At 40.7% G+C, this 24607-nt stretch overlaps 1 protein-coding gene across 2 annotated transcripts in view; it reads left to right on the top strand.

The window, feature by feature from the left end:
- Nucleotides 1–2698: 2698 nt before the first annotated feature.
- Nucleotides 2699–24607, top strand: part of FAM117B (family with sequence similarity 117 member B) — a 28501-nt gene continuing 6592 nt past the window's right edge. Inside the window, exons 1-8 of one of the 2 annotated variants that reach the window (XM_054278142.1) lie at nt 2699–3359; nt 7305–7310; nt 10132–10280; nt 14700–14792; nt 15262–15375; nt 21043–21186; nt 22194–22419; nt 23255–23375. In XM_054278142.1, coding sequence (XP_054134117.1) covers nt 2831–3359; nt 7305–7310; nt 10132–10280; nt 14700–14792; nt 15262–15375; nt 21043–21186; nt 22194–22419; nt 23255–23375 — 1382 coding nt within the window. In that variant the 5' untranslated portion in view covers nt 2699–2830. The remainder of the gene's footprint in view (nt 3360–7304; nt 7311–10131; nt 10281–14699; nt 14793–15261; nt 15376–21042; nt 21187–22193; nt 22420–23254; nt 23376–24607) is intronic. The other variant, XM_054278141.1, reaches the window with a different exon arrangement.

The following is a 24607-nucleotide window of genomic DNA, read 5'->3' on the forward strand; positions in this document are numbered from 1 at the left end:
CACCCACTCAGAGGGAAGAACTGCGTCTTCTGCTCTTGGCTGAAAAGTTCAGCAAAGAAGTGAAACAAACGCTGCATAAATTAACCTTCTTTAGGATAACTGCTCTGTTCTGGGCTGCTGTTGTGGTTTAACCTGTCAGGCAGCTGACAGGTTAACCCCACACAGCTGCTCTCTCACTTGCTCTTTCCCAGTGGGTGGGGGAAGTGAACTGAGGGGGAAAAAAATGAAAATTTGTGGGTTGAGATACAGTTCAATAGGGTATATGATGATGATAATAGATATTAATACAATATAGTAAATATTACATCTATATATATAATAATATAGATAACAAGAATAGAAGAACACAGAAAGCAAGTGATGCAGACTGCAGTTGCCCAGCCAGCCCCTGAGCAGCAGCCCCCAGCCAGCTTTCCCCCTCATTCACATGCTGAGCTTGCTGCTGTGGTGCAGAACATCCCATTGTCCAGTTGGGGTCAGCTGTCCTGTCTGTGTCCCCACAGCTTCTTGTGCCCCCCAGCCTCCTTGCTGGGGGGACTGGGTGAGAAGCTGAAAAGTCAACATTTCCCCTGGTGCTTTCTGCCAGCAGCTCCAGGTAGGGTTGTTCTGTAGCTGTGGTGTTTTACCAGTTGGTGAAAGCATAGCTGTTGTTTGTTGATTGCATCCCTTGGGTTCTGACGATGTCATCTTGCCATTTAGTTCCCAAAAACTTGTTCTCCTTGTCTCTTGACCTTGCTTTATGTTATGGCAAAATGGGCTTTCAGAAGGATTTGAACTATTTTCTTCCCCTTCTCAAAAATTTATTCTGCTGTGTTGCCGCACAGATGAGTCACAGAAACTACTGAAGGACAAAGCAGCAGACAGGTTCCATTTATTTCTCCAGACATGCTGGGTGCTGGTTTTCTACCTCCTGGGTGTCTACCTGTGGAGAGCTTTAAAGCTGAGGTTCTCTTTTTCAGTATGTACATGGAGTCACTGAGGGAATTACAAGATCCCTTCACCCCCAATGATACAGTATGCAGCTTATACTGTCTCTCAGTGAGGAGAACACTGTCTCCCAGATATTTCATTAGTTATGAGTAAACTGGGTTTTTGATGCCTTGCCCCATTGTACCAGCAGTGCTGGTGATGGCTACAGGAAAATGACTGGGAAGTGTCCCTGTGTGTGATTTACAAGGTAACAAGTAAATTGCACAGTTGAAGCAAGGGATACAATAGGGCTGATGGTGACCTGCCGGGCTTCTGGTGCCTTCAGTTGGCAGCCACTTTCAGGGGTAGCACAGGGTAATTCTGGAGACAGGGCACGGCCTCTTGCAGAAGGTTTTGGTTGACCCTTGCAGCTCTCCTTCAGGCCATATTACTAGCATTTACAGTACCTGTGAGAGAGCATAATGCCTTTCAAAATAAATGTAATTAATCCAGAATGCAAGAGCTTACGTCACAACAGCCTCATCACTACATCTGTCCTGTTCTCTTTGGCCAGTCTGATTCCCCACAAACAGCTCTCGACTCTAACAAGAGCTTTACCCTTCAAGGCTTTAGGTAGGCCAGTATCCAGGCATCCTTAAGAAGGACCAGTGTCTTGATTTTCAGGTTTGTTTAACTTGTCAGCCACAAGGATGGATCTCTTCAAAGGGGAATTAGGGATTTTTGAGTGAAGTGGGCTTCAATCAGAAACAGCAAAGGAGAGAGGAAAAAAGAAACCCAAGCACAACCAAGATGAACAGAGACCAATATGTAAATTGTTGTCACACCATGTGTATCATAGCAATGCTTTTCAGTTTAAACATGCAACTTGTAGAGCAATATTGAAAAGAATTTGTGTAAGTACTGGTAGCTCAGAAGGCGTTTGCAATAGAGACAGAAAAAAGGTTTATTGATTCTTTCTCGTATTGAGGGTACTAACATGTGTTTGCCTTGCATCTAAATAACCAAACACGTAAACTAAGGCCTGTTCCATGCACTCATTCACTGCTCTAATGTATAAATTTCGTTAAGGGGATACCAGCAGTTAACAAATATTATTAAAAGATTACAATGAAGATGCAACTAATCTGACTTAGCAGAGGAGAGTAAACACAGCAGTTGAGGGAAAAGAGGGTCAAGTCTGCCTGGATATTGCCCACGTCTCTGGTGCTATCATCGCTAACACCGAGCTGGTGGCAAAGCGATTGGATAAACCGCAGTGGAGCCCCGTCCCCTCCTGGAGCGCACCTCGGGCTAGGAATGATGGAGTAGGGATAATGGTCCCTCAGAACGGGTCCGAGAGGCGGGGGAGTCGCCGCCAGCCCGCAGCTCTGCCCGTGCGGCGGCGGCGGCGACGGCGGCGGCGGCGGCGGCGGCGGCGGCCCGGCGTGAGGGGAGGCGTGAGGGGGAGTCGGGAGCGCGCCCCGTTCCCGCCGGGGCTGCGCGGCCGCACGTGTGGGGGACAGCGCGCGGCCCCGCCGCCGCCCGCGTGCGGCGCTTTAAGCGCTGCCCCCGCCCCACGCCCCCCCCGTGCCCCCGCGCGGGCTCGGCCACTCAGGCGCGCGCCCCGCAGCCAATGGGCGCGCCGTAGCTGCGCGAGCCGAGCGGCGCCGCGCCCAATGGGAGGGCGCGGTGGGCGGGGCGCGCGACCGGGGCACTATTGTTGATGAGGCGCACGGAGGCTGCGGGCGCAGCGGCGCGGAGGGGACGGGGACGGGAGCGGGACGGGAACCAGGACGAGGCTGAGGCGGCCGTAGCCGCCACCTGAGGCGTCGGACACCGCGAGGTGCGGCCCGCGCCTCGCACCCTTCCCTCTCTTCCCCGCCTCAGGCCGCCTTCCGCGAGCAGCGGCTCCCGACGGACAATGTCCCACCAGCGCGTGAGGCGCGGCGGCTCCCCGACCCCCGCCACCTCCCTGGCGGGGGGAGGCGGCGCGGCGGCGGCGGGCGGCGGAGCAGCGGGAGCGAGCAGCCGCCTCCAGCCCATGCGGGCCACGGTGCCCTTCCAGCTCAAGCAGCAGCCGCAGCAACAACATGGCAGCCCCACGAGGAGCGGTGGCGGCCCGTCAGCGGGGCTCCCACGCGCGGCGCCCCCCGGCAGCGGCGGGCGCGGCGGCCCCGCCACGGCCCCGCCGGGGGGAGCGGGGAGCGGCGGCGGCGGCGCCTCTTCGCGGGGCAGCCCCACGCGTGGCCATGGCGGGGCGCGGGGCAGCCCCCCGCGGCACCACCACCTGCCGCCGCCGCCCCCGCCGCCGGCCAGCGGGCCCTCGCCCTGCTCCTCGCCGGTGCCTCCGCTGCCGGAGAGCAGGGTCCGGCACCACCACCGGCGGCAGTCGCCGGAGCAGGGCAGGAGCTCCCCAGAGAGGAAGAGTCCCAGCTCCCCCGTCTGCAAAGGTGAGCGGCGGGGGGTCCGGGCCGGCGGCAAAGGGCACGTCCCGGGCCGGGCGCGGGTGCAGGGCTGGGGCCGGCGGTGCCTTGGAGCGTGCCGTGCCCCGGGGCAGAGGCAGAGACGGGGCTGTGCCCGGGCTGGTGCTCGCCCTGCCCCTTCTCTGGCCGGCGGCAGGGCTTGCCGGGTGTGTGTGCGTGGAAGGGCTCGTTGCTTTTGTTGCTGCTCTGTTGCGCCCTGGCTTTCAGAGGAGGAATAGAGAGCCAAGCGTGCCATGTGGGGGTTGTGACCGCTTCTGTAGTACCGCCAGTACTGCCTCGGATCCAGGCGGTAGATGTACTTTGGGTGCTTGGGCACAAACTTAAGGTGAATTTGGTGTTTGGGGGCTGTTGTGAAGCCTTCACATTTACCCTTTCTGCCCACCTCGTGCCAGATGGTGTATGTGGTGTTATCCAAACAGTGTCCCTAAGCTTGTAATTAAAGAGCTAACTAGTGCTGTAGGCATGGCACATAGGTGTAGAACAAAAGTATTCAGTGTCTCTCTTAGTAGTTGCTTTCAGCATGAACCCTGCAGAAGGACGTGTGTGCCTGAGAGTGGTGACAAGCTTGTGCTACAGTGAAGATAGAAAATAGCGTGGTGATAAGCATACGTGTTGTAACAAACTGGATTTTATGTTCTTGAATAATTAAATCTTACTGGGAATGCTTAAATATAGGTAATATATGGCATCAGGCCGAGGATAATAGAGGCTGACATATGTAAGTCGTTATTTTTGGGTTAAAAGTTTACTCAGAAATGCATTAGTGAGGTTTTGTGCTCATGTCCTCAAATCTGTTACTTTTAGGATACCAAAGCTTACAGCTACTCATTTCCATGAAATTGCCTGTGGTAATCTAAAGAGTAAAGCTGACTAATATGCAGAAGTGTATATGTGGAAATCTAGGACTAGCCCTCTGTTTAACACTTCTGCTTCTCCTAATACTCCTCCCCCTTTCTAAAATAATGATTATAACCAGACTACCACGTTGGGTTTTTTCTTTTCTCCTGTCCTGGCTTTTGAAGAGTGGTACTGCCAAATGAGACAATCATAACCAGTTGGTACAAGATGACTGTGCCTCCTAGTCTGCTAGTGTAAGAAAGGACTGATAAGCTTCTGAGTTTGATTTTCCACTTTTCAGATAAGAGTAATGAGGGTTTTATTAAGGCTGTATTATATTAAAGGCTTTGGATCGAGGAATGTGTGTATTCTTCATTTGAGGTTCTTGTTAATCAGTAACCTGAAAGATTTTATACACATCACAAAATCCCGTCTTCTTCCTGTGAACTTCATGAAACTCTTGCCTAAGATGTAATCTGCTGGCCTGGAGAATGAGGAAGAGTGTGGTTAGCCTTGAGGTCCGGCTTCACAAACTGTTTGTAAAGGCATGTGTCAGACCACTTAGGGTGGAAGAATTGCACTGTCTTTGAGTCACTGTGGAGAAGCCTGCTGAAACCATGCTGGCCTCTCTACTGCTTTGAAGAATTAATATGTGTAAGGAAAGAAGTCATTTGATCACTCTCCTGTATTAGGATAACTCCACTGGCTTTTTGCAAGATGTGTGAATACAGAAGAGTGGTGTCCATTTAATTGCTTCCACATGTTGCAGTTCCTGAGCAGTACTTGTACTGGCCCCAAATGCAAGCTAAACCTCTTTCCTATTGCTTAACATTTGTCTTGTGTAGTCCAGTGCTTGATAGAGGCTGAGTTAACTTCAGGTTTTTTCCTCATCTAAATGAGTAAACAGTGTTAGCTGAGAACATGGAGGTGGAACTTTTTTTACTGATGAGGCAATGGTTGTGCAGACACACAGGACATTTGAGGGTATTGCTGAGAATCTGCTGCAGAATAACTTGGGTTTTTCTGTTTCTTGCTCTCAGTTAATGATGGTTTTAGTTCATTCCTACAGCTGCAGGCTTCTTTCTTTAGATAAAAATGAACCTTGAGGTTAGACAAATGATAGCTTTTTCTGAGCTTAGATACTGGTTGTATCTAAGTTTAAGTTGTATCTAAATATAAGTTGTATACTTCAGATTCAGTTTCATATTCTTCAGATTTTCTTTCCCGGGAAACAGTTGAATAGTTTTGAACTTAGTTTTTGTGAATCTGCTTTACAGTTGAGAACCCTAACTTGTGAATTTACAAATATGACTTTTGTGGGTTTTGGGTGTGGTTTTCAGAGGGTTTTTTCAGCCCTTGTTTTCTGATCTAAATTGCAATTAAATGTTGGAAATACTCAACTGAATTTTCTGTTGACTATGGCATACTTACAAATTGAAGATTCTGTCATACAATTTCTAATTTTCCATGCTTTTCTTGCCACTTCTCTCCCTCCTAAATATGACCAGACACCTAGATCTTGCTACTACCTGGTTTTCATCTTTTACTTTGGCTTTCTGTAGTCTCTAGCACTTCTTTCCCAGAATTCAGCTTCCAGTTGCCTGTTATTGTGTTCTGCCCTTCCCATCTCTGTTGAGGCCTCATTTCTACACTGCAATGTCTGTCCTGCAATCTCCAGTTTTGGTTCAGTGTTCCCATATGCCTCTTCAGCTGTCTGCAAGCTTGCCTCCCAGTAGAGGCCATTGTTTTGACCTACTAGTACACTGTTGTAGCATGAGCTAGAGCTTACACATTTCTGTCATCGTTGGTTTTACCTTGGTTTATTCACTGAGTAAAGATCTAGTGGGATCTTGTTATTTGTGTCCTTATATGAAACACATCTTAGAGGAGTTGTTCTGCTCAGCTGCAAGAGTGTTACAGTGTACCTGGCTGAGTAAACAAGAAGGTCGGGACCAGAGCCATAGCAGTTGTTTACTTTCAGGTGCCTTGAGGTGGTGAGAGAGTTCTTTGCTGGGTGCTGGACTTTCTGATGTGTTCCAGTTGACTGTAGTGGACATGTAAACTCAGTCTGAAAATTAAGGAGAAAAATTGGTTGGCTTTATTTGGAGGAAAACTTAATTGTTTTGTCTATGAAAGGGTAATAGTCAAGCCTACTTGTGTAGCTGCAGACCTGTCAACCTTAATGACCAAGGTTTTGCAGTAGTTTTGAAAGATATTACTGTAGGATAAGATATTACTCTTGGGTAAGAGAGAAGACTTTGTTTTTATATTCCTGCTCTGCTTGCCTAAGCTGTTTGACAAATGGTAGGAGTAAAGAAAGTGAATTCATTTTTGCAGCATCATACTGTGCATTTCTTGTGGCAAGCACTTTGGGGAAGTGCACTTATTTGGATTAAAAATATTTTCATTTATTAGACTTCAGTAGCTTGAACATCTTGGGCTTTCTGAGGTTTGGTTTTGTAAAACACCACTCATTCTGTCATTCTGCTACAGTGGAACAATTTTGAATTACCAGTGAATAGTTCTCTTCAAATCTATGTGAGGATGATAGGCAAGATTATCTTCTGGAGGGAGTGTACACAGTTGGGTGGTGTGTCTGTTCTTAGTGCACTGAGTCTGTTCAGCTCTTTTAATGAAACATGAAATGCAGGTGGAGCCCCAGAGATCAGTTGCAGTTCTGGAGAAGATGACAGTGCCAGCTGTGTATGGGAGAGATCCCATGAATGTCCTTCCTGGGGAAAAGCCTGACCAAAGCAGAACAAAAATGTCAGCTGTATGCCTCGATGCCAGAGGAGCTGGTTGGGTCTCATCCCTTCTCGCTGCTTTGGGTAGCCCACTTGTATAAAAAGTTCCTTAAGTGGAACTGTCAGGGAATTTTGTGACTTCAGTGGCATCCTGGGCTTTTCTGCTGCTGGTTTTCTCACAGTAAGTGTTTGTTAGATGATGTTTCTTAGTTTCTTTCATACCTTTTAGTTAGTTACTGGTAAGCATCTATATTTGTTCAGTTTTGCTCTTCAGTCCCACTGTTAGAGTACCTGAAATTCTGCTGCCTTTGGAGGTGCCTTTGCTCTGCAGGAGGTGGTGTGTGTGACACCAGGTCACCTGTAGCACTTGTGTTGGTCACCTGTTCACAGTGACTGGTGAAGATGTGGCAGCTTGCTTGTTATTCCCCCATGTTGTGGACTTCATTGATCTGTGCTCTCTGTGTTTGCCTTGGGTTTGTTCTATTAGTTTGCTTTGCTTGAGACTGGATTGCAGAAAGATTTTAATTTCTAAATAAATCTATACTAGTGGTGGAGGGATAGGAGGGTTGATATTTATCACAAATACTAGAGAGATAATCAGGCCAATTAAAAGAGATCTAATATTTAAGTAGCGTCTATTTGATGAAACAGCTCCATTGTTTTTCATCAGCCACAGCTGTTGTAACTGTTATCTCTATGGAGGCAGATCTCTTGTTATGTAGGTCACATCAAGGAAAAATAGCAGCTGAACGCTTGCTTCAAGTATTGTAGGGGAAAGTGCAATGAAAACATTGTACATGTTCCCATTGAAATGTTTTGAAACAGTAAGAATTGTGTAGTAGACTTTGAATTTGTATAAAGACAGGTTATGAAGGTGGAAAAGTAAAAACATATCCAAACATCATTCCCCCATCTAAATATAAATAATTTGAAAACAGAATTTCTTAAATGGGTTTTTAAATCATAGGAAAAGAGAATATTTACAGGCTTTCTGCCTTGAAATGAGCAGCTTCCCTTGAACTTAAATAGTAAACAGACTCTTCAGTTCTCGTTCTCTCTGTTTGTTCAGCAAAATAGTCTTCCAGTTGCTTTTTGTTTTGTTTGTGGCAGGGAGGAGAGAGAAATAGATTCTGCTTCTCCAGTTTTGAAGCTGTCTGCTGCAGTGGCTTTTGCAGATGATGTGGCTGACTATGTACACTTCCTGATTTATTTATTTTTTTTTCACATCCTTTCTGTTTCCCCTTGGTAAGAAGAGAGAAGCTTCTTGAAGAGGAAGAATAATAACTGAGAAGAAAAACAAACAGGGAGGATATGGCAGCTAATTCTAAGGCAAATAACATGTTTGATTTAACTTTGGAAGCCAGTGTAATTTTTAAGGAATGGCAGTTGTGTTAGCGTGCCACGTTGTCCTATAGTGCACACAAAGGGAATAGTTTTGAAGTCATCTGATACAAACAGACCCTTCAGTGTGCTGTGTGGTGGTAGTAGTAGTCAGAGAATTTCTTTGACACAGGAGTCTTAAGTGCAAACTCCCAAACATGTTTGCTGCTACACCCTGAGAGCAAATCTGCTGTGAGCTCAGTAGTAAGGTTGTATCATTGTTGGTACTTGTAGAAATAATAAAGCAGATGAGGTTTCCTGGCTGCTTTGTGTGAGTGTGGCTGATTATAGTGCCAGTAATTGTTTCCTTATAGTTGAATTGAAATATTTCCCACATATTTAGTGTGTACATTTCTAATAAATTTGCATCAGGCTATTTAGTGTAGAATGTCACTAGACTTAGGTTCTGTCCACTCCACTGAAATCTATACCCAACAGGTTTTATTAGTATTTCTCAGATGTATTTTTAGTAGATTGCAACAGCTTAGAAATTGAGTTTTGGTCTTTTAGTGTCAATGGTTTTATTTTCTGACTAGCACTCAGACACTAATCAGGCACAATTTTCTTTGCCTGTAAATGAGTTTATGTATAATACAAATACTTCTAGTGCAGAATTAATGCTAAAGCACAGCAAGACAGGACAGATGACTGAGTTTTTCCAGTGCCCTTTTATAAAGCTTCCATGTGATTTCTGCATCATGCTTGCTGTGTTGTAGCCATGTATTTTAGGACTTTCTATTACTTATAGGTAAGATTTATGCACAATTATTTCATGTATAATTAAAATTATTTTGTGGGAAGTAGATGAGATGATAGTAAGCTTAGCTCATTGTGATCTCAGGATTTGCATTTTTCATCTCAAAATGTGTGAACACATATTCATCTAAACCCTGGGTCTTTGCTGCTTATCAATCTCTTAAATTTACCAACCTCAGTTACTGTTTTGAGCAAACTTTCTTCAGTGTTTATTCTTCATGGTTTGTGGTGTAGTCTTTTACTGACACTTGACTTAAGACATCATTGACTGATGAGATAGATACAAATTTTTATTTTTAACAGTAGTCTTCCTTCTCATATTAATTCTAATGGTTGTTGTATTTAACCTTTTTTCGTAAGGATCCCTCTCAGTATCAAAATTGTTCTGAAATAGGATGCCAGTATATACACTACAGATGAGGTGTTGCAGAAGATACAGCACCAGGCAAATATGAATGTGGTTACCATGTAAAGGGAGGAGATGTCTCAATTAGCTTGTAAAATGTAAATCATTACCATATCAAAGTTGACTTCTGAATCTAAGGGCTGTGCCATATGTCATGTGCTGGGTGATTGAAGCATGCAGGTTTATAGTGTCCCTTGAAATGATGTAGGTGAAGGACTAGTGGGAAGAACTGTAAGCTCAGCATTAAACTGAAAAAGTTCAACCCAGTTTTTCTTCATTAACCTTTATCTATGTGTAAACAGCCATTTTTATTTCTTCTACACCTTCATCGTTTAAGAGATAAATGACTGTTAGAGTTTTAAAGGAGTAAATAGTGGTGTGTAAGCACTAATGCAACATTTGTGACATAAGAATGTTTTTAAGGAAACCATAAAAACAGATTTCAAGCTTATTCAAACAGAATAGAGCTTGGAAAAGTGAATTTAATTTCCATATTAAAAGTATCTTGTTGTGTACATAGTAACATAGTTCCAATTTGATAAGATTTCTTGCAGACTGTTTAGATGGATAAGCTCTCTCTTGATTTCTGTGTAATCAAATGTTCTTGCTCCAACAGACAAATCAAGGCCCCCTTCATCAAGCCCTTCCAGCATTGTTCGCCGCACCTCTTCCCTGGATACGCTCGCTGCTCCGTACCTCGCTGGACAGTGGCCTCGGGATAACCATGGGCAAGCTGCTCCCTGTATGAGAGACAAGGCCACACAGGTAGGACAGGCTTTTTGTCTTGGGAGCACCTAAGTGTGAAGACAGGATTTAAATGTAAGAAGCTTTTCGCTTGAAAACATTCACTTCAGCTTTCTTGCTCACAAGTTCCTATTCACTTTCAAATTGCAGGAATCCTACCTTTGCTATTGCATGTGTGAATTATTTGCATTCTTTAAGCAAAGAGAACTGTAGTATCTTTTAGGTGTTCCACTTCCTTCTTGCCTCAGGAAAACACTAGTGCATTGTGCATCTGTATTCTTATTGTTCTTACAGGGTGCAGTACAGTAGATAGTGCTGGAATTAAGTACTGTGTACTTTAGATTTATATAGAGAACTTAATGAGGTATCCTTATATACCTGTATGTCTGTCTCCAGCTCTTCATCCTCTGCTAGTAAAAGCCCCATAATGTTCACCTGGGCTTTGTGCCCCAAGTATAGAATTATATGCATTGAAGAACTGCCTCCTTGAACCGTGAATGGTGTTGAAATCTAGCTCAACTGGAAAGTGTTAAAAAACACATGATTTGCCAATAAACATCACCTGGTTAACCAAATGTCACAAGATCTAAAGGTCCAGTCCCATGCTACGTGTAAAAACGGAACCAACAAACAATTGAATGAAATCCCTATGCCTGGAACAGACTTTCAACAAGAAGTCTCCTGTAATTCCCAAGGACATAAGCAGAATGCAGTTGGAAGAGGATCTCATAGCATATGGGACATCCTTGTGTTTGAACCTCTGTTAGGTATGGTAACAGTAGAAAAAATGTGTCCATATAGTTTGCAGTGTTTAAGAACATGTAGGCTGTTGAGCAGATGAGATCTGCAGTGTTACTGTGAGGCCTTTTTGAGATCCACAGCCTTTTATGGGAAGGACCTCAAAGAGCAGATCAGTGGAGAAGGAAGGTGTTTTGTAGGGAAATATGCCCATGTGGATAAGGTGGAATTAGGAGCTGCTGAAGAAGAAAACTTGTTCCTCAAATCCTTTTTCTGCAGGAGAATGAATTAGAAAAATGATTAGAAGACAGGGTGGAAAAAAAAAAGCAAATTGAAGTAAGAGGAGGAGAATGAAGAAAAGTGTGTGATATAAGATATGAGGCTGTTTGTGCCTGGCTATTAAAAGGGATCATTAAAGGACAGAACTAAACCCATATGGGTGTCCTAACAATTTATTTTCTTATTTGATTCCTTAGAATAATACTTTTTACAAAATAATTGTATTTTTTACTGCTGCCAAAGTGTTTGCTATGTTCAGTTGATCTCATTCAGTTTATTTTTGATATGTTCTGAATCATGGTTGGGCTTTTATAATCTGTATTTGCCAGATATTGTCCTTTTTGGCTTGCATTTTGCTTTTGGCTTTTTTCTTCCAATTCTGACACATCTAACTGCTGGGGTAGGGGGGCTTTTGTAAAGGAAATGTATTTGCAAGGTTAATGGGAAGACTGTAAAGGGCATTAGATATTTCTGCAGAATGAGAACATTTAGTGGTGATTTATGGTAGTGTATTTCTGAGAGAACTAGAATGATGTGTTTGCACTTCCTAATTTAGAATTTATCTAACCAGTAGGAAGTTTAGGGCTACAGACATACATCTGTATGTCCAAAGCTGATGTTGATATGACACTAATGAGGTATTACTGCTTTTAATCTTCCTGAGAGCAGCCACTGGAGCTAGGGACAAGTTTTAAATGTGGCTTACAATGGTTAGTTTCCCAAGATATACAGGCTGCCCATTTGTACTGTTCAGCTTCTCTGAAAATGTTGTATTTGGATGAAGTTTCACTGGTGAGATACTCTGGTTCCAGTGTGTGTAACTTGAGATTTCACAAAGTCTGACAAGAAATGAATGTGTTCTGATTCTGAGAACAGGAATTTAATTGGCAATGTTATAAAAGGCTTTCAAGTTAAGTAAGCAGGGTGTCTTGATTGTATGGAGATATGGCACAGGGAGCAGAGTCATTCAGAGGCAGACTGGGAAGAGACAGCATTTAGTGGCACACTGCAGCTTGCAGGCCTTCCTAGAAATGCCCATGGTCATGGCTGAGAGCTGTGTAAGGGACCCCAGGTCATGCAGAGACTGTCTCTGTCAGACTCCTCCTGCAACTGAGGATTTTGATGAAACCTGTCTATAAAACTAGATTGTTTTTGTGTATGTGGAGAATAGTTGTTGGATGATGAATAGGTGTATTATTGAGCATGCAAGGGTCTGGCTAGAATTCATACCTACACTTATTAAGTGCTCATAAAACAGGTGTTAATCATCTCATCTTTTTTGCTTTGAATGAAACATGTTTCTCTTAGAAGTTAAATGAGACAACTACTTGCTGTTTTTTTAATTCTTAAATAATTCATTTTGACTGGAAGGTTTTTGCCTCTTAAGACTTTTTTTTCTGAACTGTTCTACTGTCTGTAATAAATTCAGCCTTAAACTAATTTCTTTGTAATTCTAGAAAGCGGGGAGGATGTTGTGCATGGTAACAACTAATAAGCCAGTAGTAGTACTTCAAGAAACCAGAGAAATATAAATCCCACTTTGCCTATTGGTTATTTGGTCTATTTCTTGATAATAAATGTAATAATCAAAATTTGGGGAATAAATAGGAGAAGACTTGTTAAAATAGTATTGCATTTCTGTTTTGATGTACGGGTTTCCTATAGTTCAATCTGAAAAGATTTCTCACTATTTGTTTTGAGGATGAGCATCAAAGCAACTTTAATGCTTTAAAATGAATCAGATATTAATTTATTAAATAATTCTTGAATCTTGAGTCAGTCTTGAATGTAAATTAAAGGCAAAGACTAATTAAAGTGTTAATTATTCTCCTGTAGGCAAGTGTAATGGCTGTGCTGAGTTGGGAAGCTAGAATTAGAAGCTAAAGCTTACTGTTCCAGGAGTTAGAGGATAGGATGATACTCCTGACTGACATTTGAGAATTGATTAGACAAAGACTGGAACTTGGAAATGGGGGTTATCAATTATTCTATTTTATTATAAAGATCAGTGAGTGCTTTTCTAGAAAATCAGATTGTAACGGATTCTAGTTTTGCTATGAAATAGGAATTTCAAAGCAACCCTATTAACTTGATTATTCAGATTTGTCCTAGTTAGTTTTTGATTTGGAATGATGAAGATTAAAAAGTACTGATAATGGAGGTTTCATTTATATGCAACTTGTGTCTGTAACTGAAACTGGTGGGGTTGCAACCTGTATATTTGGGGCTAAGGTTCCATATTCCCTGCAAAATAGGGATTAATACCACAAAAGACTTGAGTTTCTGTGATACAAGTGCAGCTGGGCTAGGAAAGGTCAGCATGTGGTTTCTGCAAACTGTTAGTCTCATGTGTAAAAACAACCAACCATGGCACACTGTAGATGTGAAGACTTGGAGGCAATCCAAGTTCTTCTCTACAGGAGAAAGTGAGATATCCAGGAAATGAGGTCAGCTAGATCACCACTGTGTGCCAAGAACTGCTTGGTGGCAAGAGTGAATTTCAAGGAATTTGCTGTCTCTTTCAGTGTGTAAAGTGCTTCCAGAAATTCTTCCCCTTACTTCCTGTGGCTGCTCAGAGACTGATAGATGCTGCTATCTGTCCTCTTAGCTCCTTTACAGTTCACTGTGTTTGAAGACATTGCTGGAGGTGGCTAGGTGGGAATACAAACTGCCCATAAAGCAGTATCATGCAGTATTACCACAGGCTTGCCTGTGCATTTCCTTAGGTGAGATACTGTGTGTCTGAATGATACCTTGCATTTCTCAAAACTCCTTCACCACAATATGTTTGTGAGATTTTTTATTAAAAATAGTTCTGTTGGTTCAGTGAAACCAGCTTAGTATTATCTATGTGGCTTTCTGCTTGCCCTGGGCCAACTGTGAACCTGGAACCCTTTGAAGCATTAATAAATTTATTCTGTGCTTTGCAATAGCTCTAGTGGTGCTTATATGCTTTGCTTTCCTTCTCATTCTTGAGAGGAAGAATGTGATTTTGAAGCTGTGCTGGTGCAGGCTTTTCACAGTGCTTACACCAAGCCACCCTTGCTAATGCTTCAGAAATAACAAGGTCAGCATCTGTGCAGGAAATCTCCCCTAGTTCACAGTGGTTCTTCAGAGCTCTGTAGCTGCCTGTGGTACATCTGGCTGTGAGTACTGCCTTATGCTCAGTCATTTGGAAGGGAAACTAGCACATCCCTATATTACACTAGGTCTGAAAGTTGTGGGTTTGGGTTTTTTATTTATATAGTTTCACTCTGGTTTTTTGTACCTTACCTGTGAGAGAGGCTTCTAGTTAGTTACTGTTCACTTTCAGTTCTGAATCTAGCATATCTTAAATGTTCTCTTTTCTAATTTGTCTCAAATTATTCTGCCAGAAAGTAGCAATTACCTTTTTTAATTAGTCCTGTAATCTTCTTCCTACAGACAGAAAGTGCCTGGGCTGAAGAATATTTAGAAAAGAAGAGAAGCTCACACAAACGTTCATCATCATGGGGCAGCAATGAACAGCTCAAGGAGGTCAGAAATTACTTGAGAATTTTGGATTAAATGTTTTTTTGGTATGCACTGTTACCATGATGCCTCAGGAAGGCATGAGTATTTTACTACTTTGTGTAATTGTACAGATGGTGGGCTTGGTACAAAATATCAAATTGCGTTTCATTTGCTATCTGAATGTGTGGGAAAGAAAATGTTAAATGTGAGTGGCATTTTTTTATCAAAGAGGGAAATAACAGCAGTGACCTCACTACTTTCAAATTTTATGTATTTCAAGTTCTTTCACTAAACCTCTAGAGGTGTCTTCTGAGCACCAGCTGAACTGCTAGCCAGCATACTAGATTTGAAAGAACTTGAATGTAATCTAGTGCTGGCAGTAATTATGAATGTTATGGTAGTAAATAATTTTAAGTGATGGAATAAATGGGTGAAATTACCTGTGCACCTGAATACACGTGTTGAAATCTGACATGAATTTTTCCTTTGTTAGATTGCAAAATTGCGTCAACAGCTGCAGAGAAGCAAACATAGCAGCAGGCATCATCGGGACAAGGAAAGGCAGTCCCCTTTTCATGGCAACCATGCAGCCATTAACCACAGTCAGGTAAGGCTGAGTGCTTTTTGCCCATGTTGGGTACCTAATACTACTTTTAGATCCTTTCAAGGTTGTGATTTGTATTAGAGGGAACTTAGAAATGCCACAGACTCCTATATGTTGTAGCTGTAGGTGAATTTTATGAAATAGAGCTTTCTTTTGGCTGCTTGAGTGAATGGTAGCCCAGATCTTTTGGTTACTTGAGTGAGCTGGCTTTGAACTCCCACTTTCAGATAATTTCAGGTAGTTAAATATGTCCTTGAAGCAAGGTTTTTAAAATGCATTATGCAGGTTGCACAAAAGGATGACAGCTAAGTTAAATCTAAAACTACAGACCATCTTCATTTCATGTTGCTGTGACAGTTACAACTTTGCACACAGAGTATGGCATAGAGCAAACTGCTGGTAAAACTGTGTACTCTAATGAAGGGTAGCTTTTCTGGGCACATTTTGTCTTGCCAAACACTCATCTAATACTGTGATGAGATTGAGAGTTTACCTGACAAAGGGCTACTCCATGAGATTAAGTGTTTACACGCTTCATAAAATCATTCAACCTTTTTAAGATTTTGTATTTTTTCCCCATTTATTCTGCCTTGAGACTTAAAGTACTAATCCCTTCTACAAAAATTGTGATGGTTAGGCAACCACACATTCTGTGTGCAGTTTCAGTTTTATTTCAAGGCTTCTAATGAGGTCAGGTTGACAGAGGTGTAATATTTTTAGCTCAATTGATAGCAGGCGTAAAAAAATTAAAGGCTTTCAAAAACACAGATCATTTTTCAAGTGTGTTTTTGTTGAGTAACTTTAGGAAAACCAATAGAAAAGTTTGGTAAGTTTTTTCAGAAGGAAAGTTTTTTTTCTCTCCCTACTATCTCATGAATGTACATTTGATACACACAATTTTTTTGACAGTTACAAAATGAACAAATCCCTCACAATAGCCTTGGCAAGGCAATGTAGTTGAAAGAAACTAGGAAACTGTCAGTGTTGTGAATTGAGAAAGTAGTTCAGCTGTGAAGCTTCTCTGAAAATCTAATTACATTCCCAATTACTCCTGAAATGACATTAATTGTTCCAACAAATATCATAATCTGACGACAGTTAATAAAAATTTTCATTTGTCATTCCATCCTTCTGGAAATAATTTAGGTCAGGTTTTTTCATTCTTTCTTTCAAAGTCAGGTGTCTGAATGTGTTCTACTTCAAGAATGAAAATAAGAGAATAGTGTTTTGAATTTCTTCTACTCTGCTGTTCTTAACTCCTGCTTTGTATAAAAGTCATGAGCACCTTTTGTCTCAGACCCTAACTTCTTATCCCTGCTGTAGGACATTTAGTTAGCAGTCATGGCTTTTCAGTATTTGTGTGCCTCTTTAATTCAGTTTGTTGGTAGTTTGAATTCTCTGCTACTGGAAATATTTAGGAATTTTTTTTAGAATTACATTTTTTTGACATAGCAATTTAGGAATTACTGAAGTGTGGGTGCAGTGTACTGTGCTGCTGATTTTATTGACTGCTCAAGTCAGAACAGTCCAAAATTATGAATAAAGAAAGACGACTGACCCAGTCCCTTTCTAGGGGGTTTTGAGAAAGTTCATGAAAATCAACATACAACATGTGTCAAACTTTTGGTTAAAAAAACCAAACCAAAAGAAAATACAGAGCAGCATACTTGATTAAGGTGTTTTTTTCTGAATTTGTAGAACTTGAGGACATTTTCAACCAAAAAGTATACTGAAGGACTTTTGATGTGGGCCCTTTAGTACACTGGAGAATTACATGCATTTTAATAAGTTTGCTTGGCATTCTACAAACCTGTGGGTTTCTGAATGCTAAGGTATTGTCACTTTAGCACAAATCATCTTAGTGAGTTTTAATTTCAAAAATGAAGAACAATGCTACTATTCTGAAAAATACCTTCCCAAATTATGTATATGACTTTTTAAACAGCGTGATAGTTTTATTATTTTGTTTCTGCTATGGATGTCTTTACATTCTGCCAAATCTTGTAGTGCCTGAATAAAATATTGTGCAATGGATAATTAGTTTTTGGGCTCGTGAAACAAACTATAAAATGTAAATTGAAGCAAAGCAGCCTTTTCCAGGACTGTTACAAAACAAAACATTGTTTTTCTTGGTGAATTCTGTGCCAGTTGTGTCAAGTTACTTGTGAAGGGAAGAAGTTAAAGAAGGATTCAAAGACTAAGTGAAGCGTTTAGATTAATGGCATTTAGCAGCTGTTTTTTAACTCAGTGAAAATCTGTAGCTGTAGTCATCAAGGACAAAGTTCCTGTGTTTTCTCATTCTTTTTTTGAGAACTGCTAAACTAGAATTTTTGGCAGCAGCTCTGTTCCTTCAGGATTTGTGGGAAGGACTGGGAAACCAGAATTTAGTAATTAGAATATTTAGAAATTATTTTTTACATTCCTTGCTTGAAGGAAACTTTTGTGTTTGTTGACTCTAAAGGGTCATGTAAAGATTTCTGAGCTCAAGGAGTTGGATTCCTGACAAGGTGAGAAAAGTATTAGGAAATTGTGTCAGTAGTTCCTTCGCAGAGACCAGGTAAACTCTGTTTAACATTTGGAAAATGGCATTCTCTTCTAGTTAAAAGAAGAAATTTTAGTGGATTTATTTCCTCTTTTCTTCCATACTTAAACTTTATTGCAATTCTTGAATTACAGCAAAATTTTTAGTGGTTCTTGCTAGCTGAGCTTCTGATTGGTTGTTTGTTTGTGCTTCTTTCTAATATGATTTTTGTGTGAAGAAAGAAATCCACACAATCTCTATAGAATGAGCTTGTTGGCTGTTCCTGATCCTCTGCTCACAATCAGGAAATAGTTGGGGAGGATCAAGCCCTTGCTGTTGACTACAGCTTTTTTTCAGAACAAATGGTTGTTTTGTTGTTTGTGTGGTTTTTTTGTTATTCAGGAAATGTTCCTTTCTGTCTCTCTCTAACTGGAAGAGAAGTTTGCAGAAAGGTCATAGCTTACTCAGGTGATCTCAGGATGCTTCTGAGAACATTTTGAGTTAATTGCATGGTACTAAATCTGTGAATAGGAGTCAAAACAATTGGATCTTTTTATATTCTCAGTGTTGGTATAAGGAAGAAGCTAGAATTGAGGCCAGAACTGAAACCAGATGGAAGAATAAATGGATTATTTTTTTGCAACATAATGTTTCTTTCCTCAGTGCACTTGGCTGATATTACATTTTTATGTGGCACTCTGAACCATCAAGGCCCCTGCTCCTTTCATTTTCCTAGCAACCCTGTGTCCCCAATGTCTGACCAATTGATTGATACTGAGATCAACTGCATGCAGTTCACAGTGTTGGGGGCTTGGTTTTTTTGGTGTCACTCTTACCAGCTCACTAGGTGGAACATTCTGTTTTTTGAGTAGAATTACCATGATACATTCAGCCTAGAGGTGGCTTGATGCAAAAGCATCACAAGCCCTGGGATTCTGTTTAGTTTTGTTACTTGTGAAAAATTGGAAGAGCTTAGAGCGTTTTTCCTGAAATGCCTGTGAACAATTTAGATTTGTCATCACCCTTTTTTCCTACCTCATGGGTGTATGCCATACCTGTAAGTCTCAGAACTGAAAACTCTGTGCCAGTGTGTTGCTGTGTGAACACAGTCATTATTACCCTGTGCTTGGCACCTTGCCTCCTTGTGAGCATTCCTGGGTATTCAGATGAGTAGTCCAGAGCTAGTAGCCTATTCCTGCATGTCCATGCAGACCTCTGTGAAGGCAGTATTTGTAATAAAGTTTCTTGTTTTGAGGCTGATTGTTCCACCCATGTCATGATACCTCCTTCCTTTTCCACCCTCTAGCACCCTGGGGTAAGAAATCATCCTCAGTCAGGTACAGAATATTATTTTTCCTGGAAGTGAAACATGCTGTACTGAACTATATTGAACTCTATGGAATCTACTTTGAGCTCTTCAAATAGTAGCATGAACCTAAGAATTTTTGTGGTAGGCAATCATATTTAAAGGTGAAGAATTCCCACATTTTGCTAATGGCTGCTGAAATCTTAAAGCATACTTGTGTTCTACTTCTTAACAAGCTCAGTTTGTCCTAAGAATGTGTATGTTGAATAACTGAGTGCATAAACAGCCTTTAGTGCCTGAACTTGTGCTGGTATATCTATATTGTTACTGCACATCAACCTGTATTAATTTACTGGATTGTTGATCCAAGGCCGTGCTTGGAACAGAATTAGCAGGATTACTTTCTCAGACTTTTTGTGCTCTTCTCCAGTGGTTTTTTTCATCTTCAGGCCAGACTTGGGAAACTCTTTACAAGTTTGGCCACTATGAGACTGTTTCATTTTTGTTGACAGAAACAGAGTGACGAGCATTTCCTGAACAGAAGCTTTTGTAGTTCTTGTGCAAGTCTTTAAGATGTTTGGTTTTGGGGTTTTTTTTATGGCTAACCTAATGTTTCAGGAAAGTAGAACCAATATAATTCATGAGTTCTGCTGCTGTGGAGAATTGTGATTGTGACAAGAAGTCTCCATTATGATCTGTGCTTAAAATGTCTTGTGTACATTAATTTTTCTGAGGTAGATTTTCTGCCAGACAAGCTTTGTGTGGTTTTTGAGAATGTACACAGGAAATTAAAATGCTTTGGTGTCTGTCTATGTAGTCTTGTTACTTAAAGGAAAAATTAAAATAAACCCCCCCAACAAAAATAGACTTTGAAGACCAGATAATGCTGATCCCTCGTTCATTAGAGGAGTTTTACGTGGGAATTCTACTGTGACTTCAGTGTGTTGTGCTGTTCTTTGAGTTGAACTGAATTTTTGCAGAAAGTATTACATTACCTGCAGAAAGTATTACATTACCACTGCTTAATGAGTACAGAATCTTCTAATGTTCTGGCAGGGAGACTTTTTTAACAGGAGGGCAGATGCTAATGGAGAAACTGGGAGATCTCAAGAAGTTGTAATGTGCCAAAGGGAGCTCTGGGAAATTTCAGTAATGTGTTTTCTGAGAATGAAGTTTTTGTGCATATTTTGAAACACTGGATTTTTAAACTGTTAATCTTCCTTCTGAAGCAACTAAGTATTAACATTTGGCTTTGGGATTTTATTCTTTATGTGGAAGTCTCCCTAAGTTGTTTTTTACAATGTTTTATTCTGTCTTAATACAGTGAATACATTGGTCTTAATTTTTAACATAGTGCAATCTTGTATTTGTGGAACAATTTTCCTTCTGCACGTGTCATGTTATTGCAGGTGGCCACAAATTTCCATTAAAATATCATTTTAACATGGTTACCATCCAACAATGAGTGATTTGACATTGTGGTATAGCTCACTTTAGGAGAAATGTGAATGTATTCCAAAATTACTTCAAAATTACTTACATGTAAATGTTTACTGTTTCATTTTCACTTGTAAAGCTATGTCAAGGTAGAGGCAGACCATATCAAGGGAGATTTTGAGACTAGGTTATGTAGCTTTTACTGCAAGAAATTGGATTGGAAACAAAATTCAGGATGTCTGCCTTCAGTTCAAGCATCCATTCGAACACAATCACTATGGTTTCATGTAAGTCCTTGATACTCAAGTGTAGTTGTGTTCTGTTTCAAGAGTCACTTTTGGGTAGAAATAGTAACTTTGTTTTGTATATAAATCTACATTGTTTTCTTATTGTCTCTGTTCTTTAGGCTCACATCCCAAAGAATGCTCTCGTTCCTGTGATACCGATTGCCAAATCAACGGGGTCACGGTTCCGAAACAGCGTAGAAGGATTGAATCAAGAGATTGAGATAATAATTAAGGAGACAGGAGACAAAGAGGAACAACTTGTTGTATGTATCTGCCACCATGTTTGGTCTATATAATTATTTTTGTTTTGCTTTGAGATCAAAAACTTTTTTTGCACTGTTTTTGAGTTAAATTTGTCTGCAATTAATTCTATTTATATTTTTATTTATTATTTTCTTTAATAAGGTTAAGTTGAAAAGTCTCTTGGAAAGCTAAAGGAATGAAAGAGTTAAAGCTTGAATCTGAACGTTTTCCTCTAAATAAGAAATCTCAGTAAAATAGAGAAAAGCAAAATGTCTGTTTTGTGACTTTTTGTATTAATTTTTTTTGCCCATGCTGAAGTATCCCCATGCTAGGTGAACCATAATTTGCCCATTTTTAATGTTCATTTTATTTTAGTGGTTTTTAGAGGTGGATTTAGTACTAAGGTATCAGAAATACAGACTGAAGATGATTAAGGAACCAGAATGTCTTTGATATGAAGAGAAGCTGAGAGAGATGGGAGTGCTCAGCCTTGAGGAGAGACAGTTCCAGGGATCTTATCAATGTACATAAACATCTCATGTGCAGAAATGGAGGGAGCTGGTCTCTTTTTAGTAATGCCCAGTGATTGGGAAAGGAGCAGTGGGCATAAATTTTAAAATGTTAGGGTTTTTTGGTTTTTTTTTTTTAATGTGTGAAGGTGTGTAAAGCCCAGAGCAAGTTGCCCAGAGAAGTTGTAGAATCATTGTCTGTGGAGATATTAAAAACTTGACTGGACAGAGTCCTGGGTACACTGTTCTACCTGAGTCTGCTTGAGCAGAGATATTAAACTTGATAATCTCAAGAGCTTCCTTCCAGCCTCAGGAATTCTGTGATGATGAGAAATCTTATAAATTGTTGTCCTTAGTTTCTGAACCTGACATTTTAGTTTCTTTTGAAGTTGCATGTAACGAATAAATTTTCTTCCTCAAATGGTTTTATGAAACCCAAAAAGACCCTCACCATTCCTGGATTTAAAGCAATTGCTATGCAGACAAGAGCAGCTGTCTGATACCTTTAATTCTAACAGCCTCAAGATATCCCAGATGGGCACCGTGCCCCGCCTCCGCTGGCGCAGCGCAGCAGCAGCACCCGCAGCATTGACACCCAGACCCCCGGTGGGGCAGACAAGGGCAGCAACAACAGCAGCCGCTCCCAGTCCGTGTCTCCAAGCTCCTTTCTCACCATCTGTAATGAAGGCAGTGAGGAAAGCCCGTGTTCTGCAGATGATCTGCTTGGTGATTCCAGAGATAAAGGTACTGCGTCGCTTTAGAAGTTCAACAATGCTGAACTTGTGCGATGTGCGTAACTACATCGGTAAAAGAGAGCGTTTGTTCCTTGCATCCATGGAGGAATGGTAGAATGTGGGCTTTTTTGTATGTTTTTTTGTACATGACCAGGTTTTTCCAAATGTTCCGTATGTGTGCACACATATTAATTAAAACTGGATAGATGTGACTGAGGAATGTGCTTCCCAAAAAGCTTTTCTTTTAAATAATAGATTATTTGAGTATTTTAACCAGGTTGAAGAAGCAAGAATGTACAGCATCAGGTGAAACAGCACAGTATTGCTGTTTCCTTTTGCTTGTGTTGGGTATTTTTTATGATCTTGGCCAAAATCTGCAACCTTATTTCATTTCATAGACATACCCATAAAAGTTTAAGTGTTTAGGGTTTATTTAATTATTATTTTTTCATCTGGAATCTTCTGACAGATCCTAGGAGAATTTTATAATTCAACATAAACCTGTTCTGTTTTTTAAAGCATATGGCTTCTGCCCATTTCTTTTGGGTAGGTGGTGACAGTACAGAACCACAGATTTAGGTTTGCAGTTAAAAACTGAAAATGTCCAGGAATGACCAGATGTTGCAGAAGAGCCTGAAAATGTTATAAGAAGAAACAGAAAGAAGGAAAGAAATTGAGATAAGAAAGCTTATTTGCAAATGAAGGCTTTGAAGGCAAATGAAATGTTTTTGAATTTCATAACATTGGTAATGAAGTGGCTTTAAATTCAGGGGGCATTTAAAGGTAGCTCTTGTGGTTTTTTATCGTGTGTCACATTTATATAATGAGCAACTCTCTTCCTGCAGAAAATGGGAATAATTCTCCCTTGCCAAAATACGCTACCTCGCCAAAACCCAACAACAGCTACATGTTCAAGCGTGAACCTCCTGAGGGCTGTGAAAAGGTGAAAGTCTTTGAGGAAAACTTGTAAGTTGATTTTTGCTACATAAGAAATAACATCTAAGAATCAGATTAATTATTGCTTTATTGATTTTGTGTCAGATGAAGTTATTAGTCCAGTTGCTAAAGCCATGCTAACAACCTGATCTCTGTTTTTTGGTGTGACTATATATTGGCATATCTGTATATATTTTACTGCTGAAATTTAGTGTTAAAATCTTGAGTGATATTTTTTAAAAACCAGCATAATTTGAGAGGAGTCTCTTACCTGGCAGATAGTGGGTGAAGAACTCAAATAATCAGGTAGTGGGAGAGGTATTAACAGGGAGTAACATCAGCTAATGTATGTCACAGCTTGACAGGCACATCCAGTAATCTAGACTCTGAAGACCATATCCTTTTCAGCTAAATCAATGTTGTTGTGAAACTTCTAGTGACAGAAGAGTGAACTTGATCCTGAGTATTTGATGCTTGGATTATTCTGGAAAAGCCAGCTTTTGTGATTTGGGAATATTCTAGGAGGTTATGTTTTATTATTATTTCAAAGTAGTTTTTATACCCTTATGTCACTTGTATACTAGAATCTTAACTTACAGTTAAAAATTCCATCTTGCCACATGGAGTATACAAGGAGTATAGATAGGTTACAATTCTCTTATATTAGAGTGAAACAGGCTTCTGCAGAAGTTTCTGCATAGCCATAGCAGTCCTCAGACACTGCAGTCTGATGAAAAAACATCTTTGCACATCTGTTACTTGAATTCCATGTGTATGTGGAATACATGAGTGTAACTATTTAAAGCTCAACCTTTTGTTTAATGTAATTTCTATTTGAAAATCCTATACAGGATTTTCATTTGGGAAGGAAATTTACAAGTGGGGTTGAATTTTCTGGACACTGGGGAGAATCAGCTAGTATGGAAATGTACCCTATCTTATAAGCAGGATTTCTTTCACAATAAAGTATCTCTACAAAAATACACTGGAAGATTGGCTTGCTTGGCTTAGTAAAACAAAGACAGAAGAGAACATGGCTCTTTTACAAACACAAGGAAGGGAAGGAGAGGTTATAGGCTGAAGGACAATGCTGGCAACAACAAAAAGTGAATACAAATTTCTGGTGGCTATTTTCAAGCAATAAAGAGAGAATTTAAAGCAGATTTCTGTAGTTCTGTCTTAAAGTAGACTTTGGCTACTGTAAGTAGATTTACATTGCAGCGTTAGTGCACAGAAGGCATTCCTAAGCTATCCATGATTTC

This window comes from Melozone crissalis, unplaced genomic scaffold (assembly GCF_028551555.1).
Source record: "Melozone crissalis strain CALT ecotype California unplaced genomic scaffold, PUWL_Pcris_2 ptg000023l_1, whole genome shotgun sequence".
Lineage (NCBI taxonomy): Eukaryota > Metazoa > Chordata > Aves > Passeriformes > Passerellidae > Melozone > Melozone crissalis.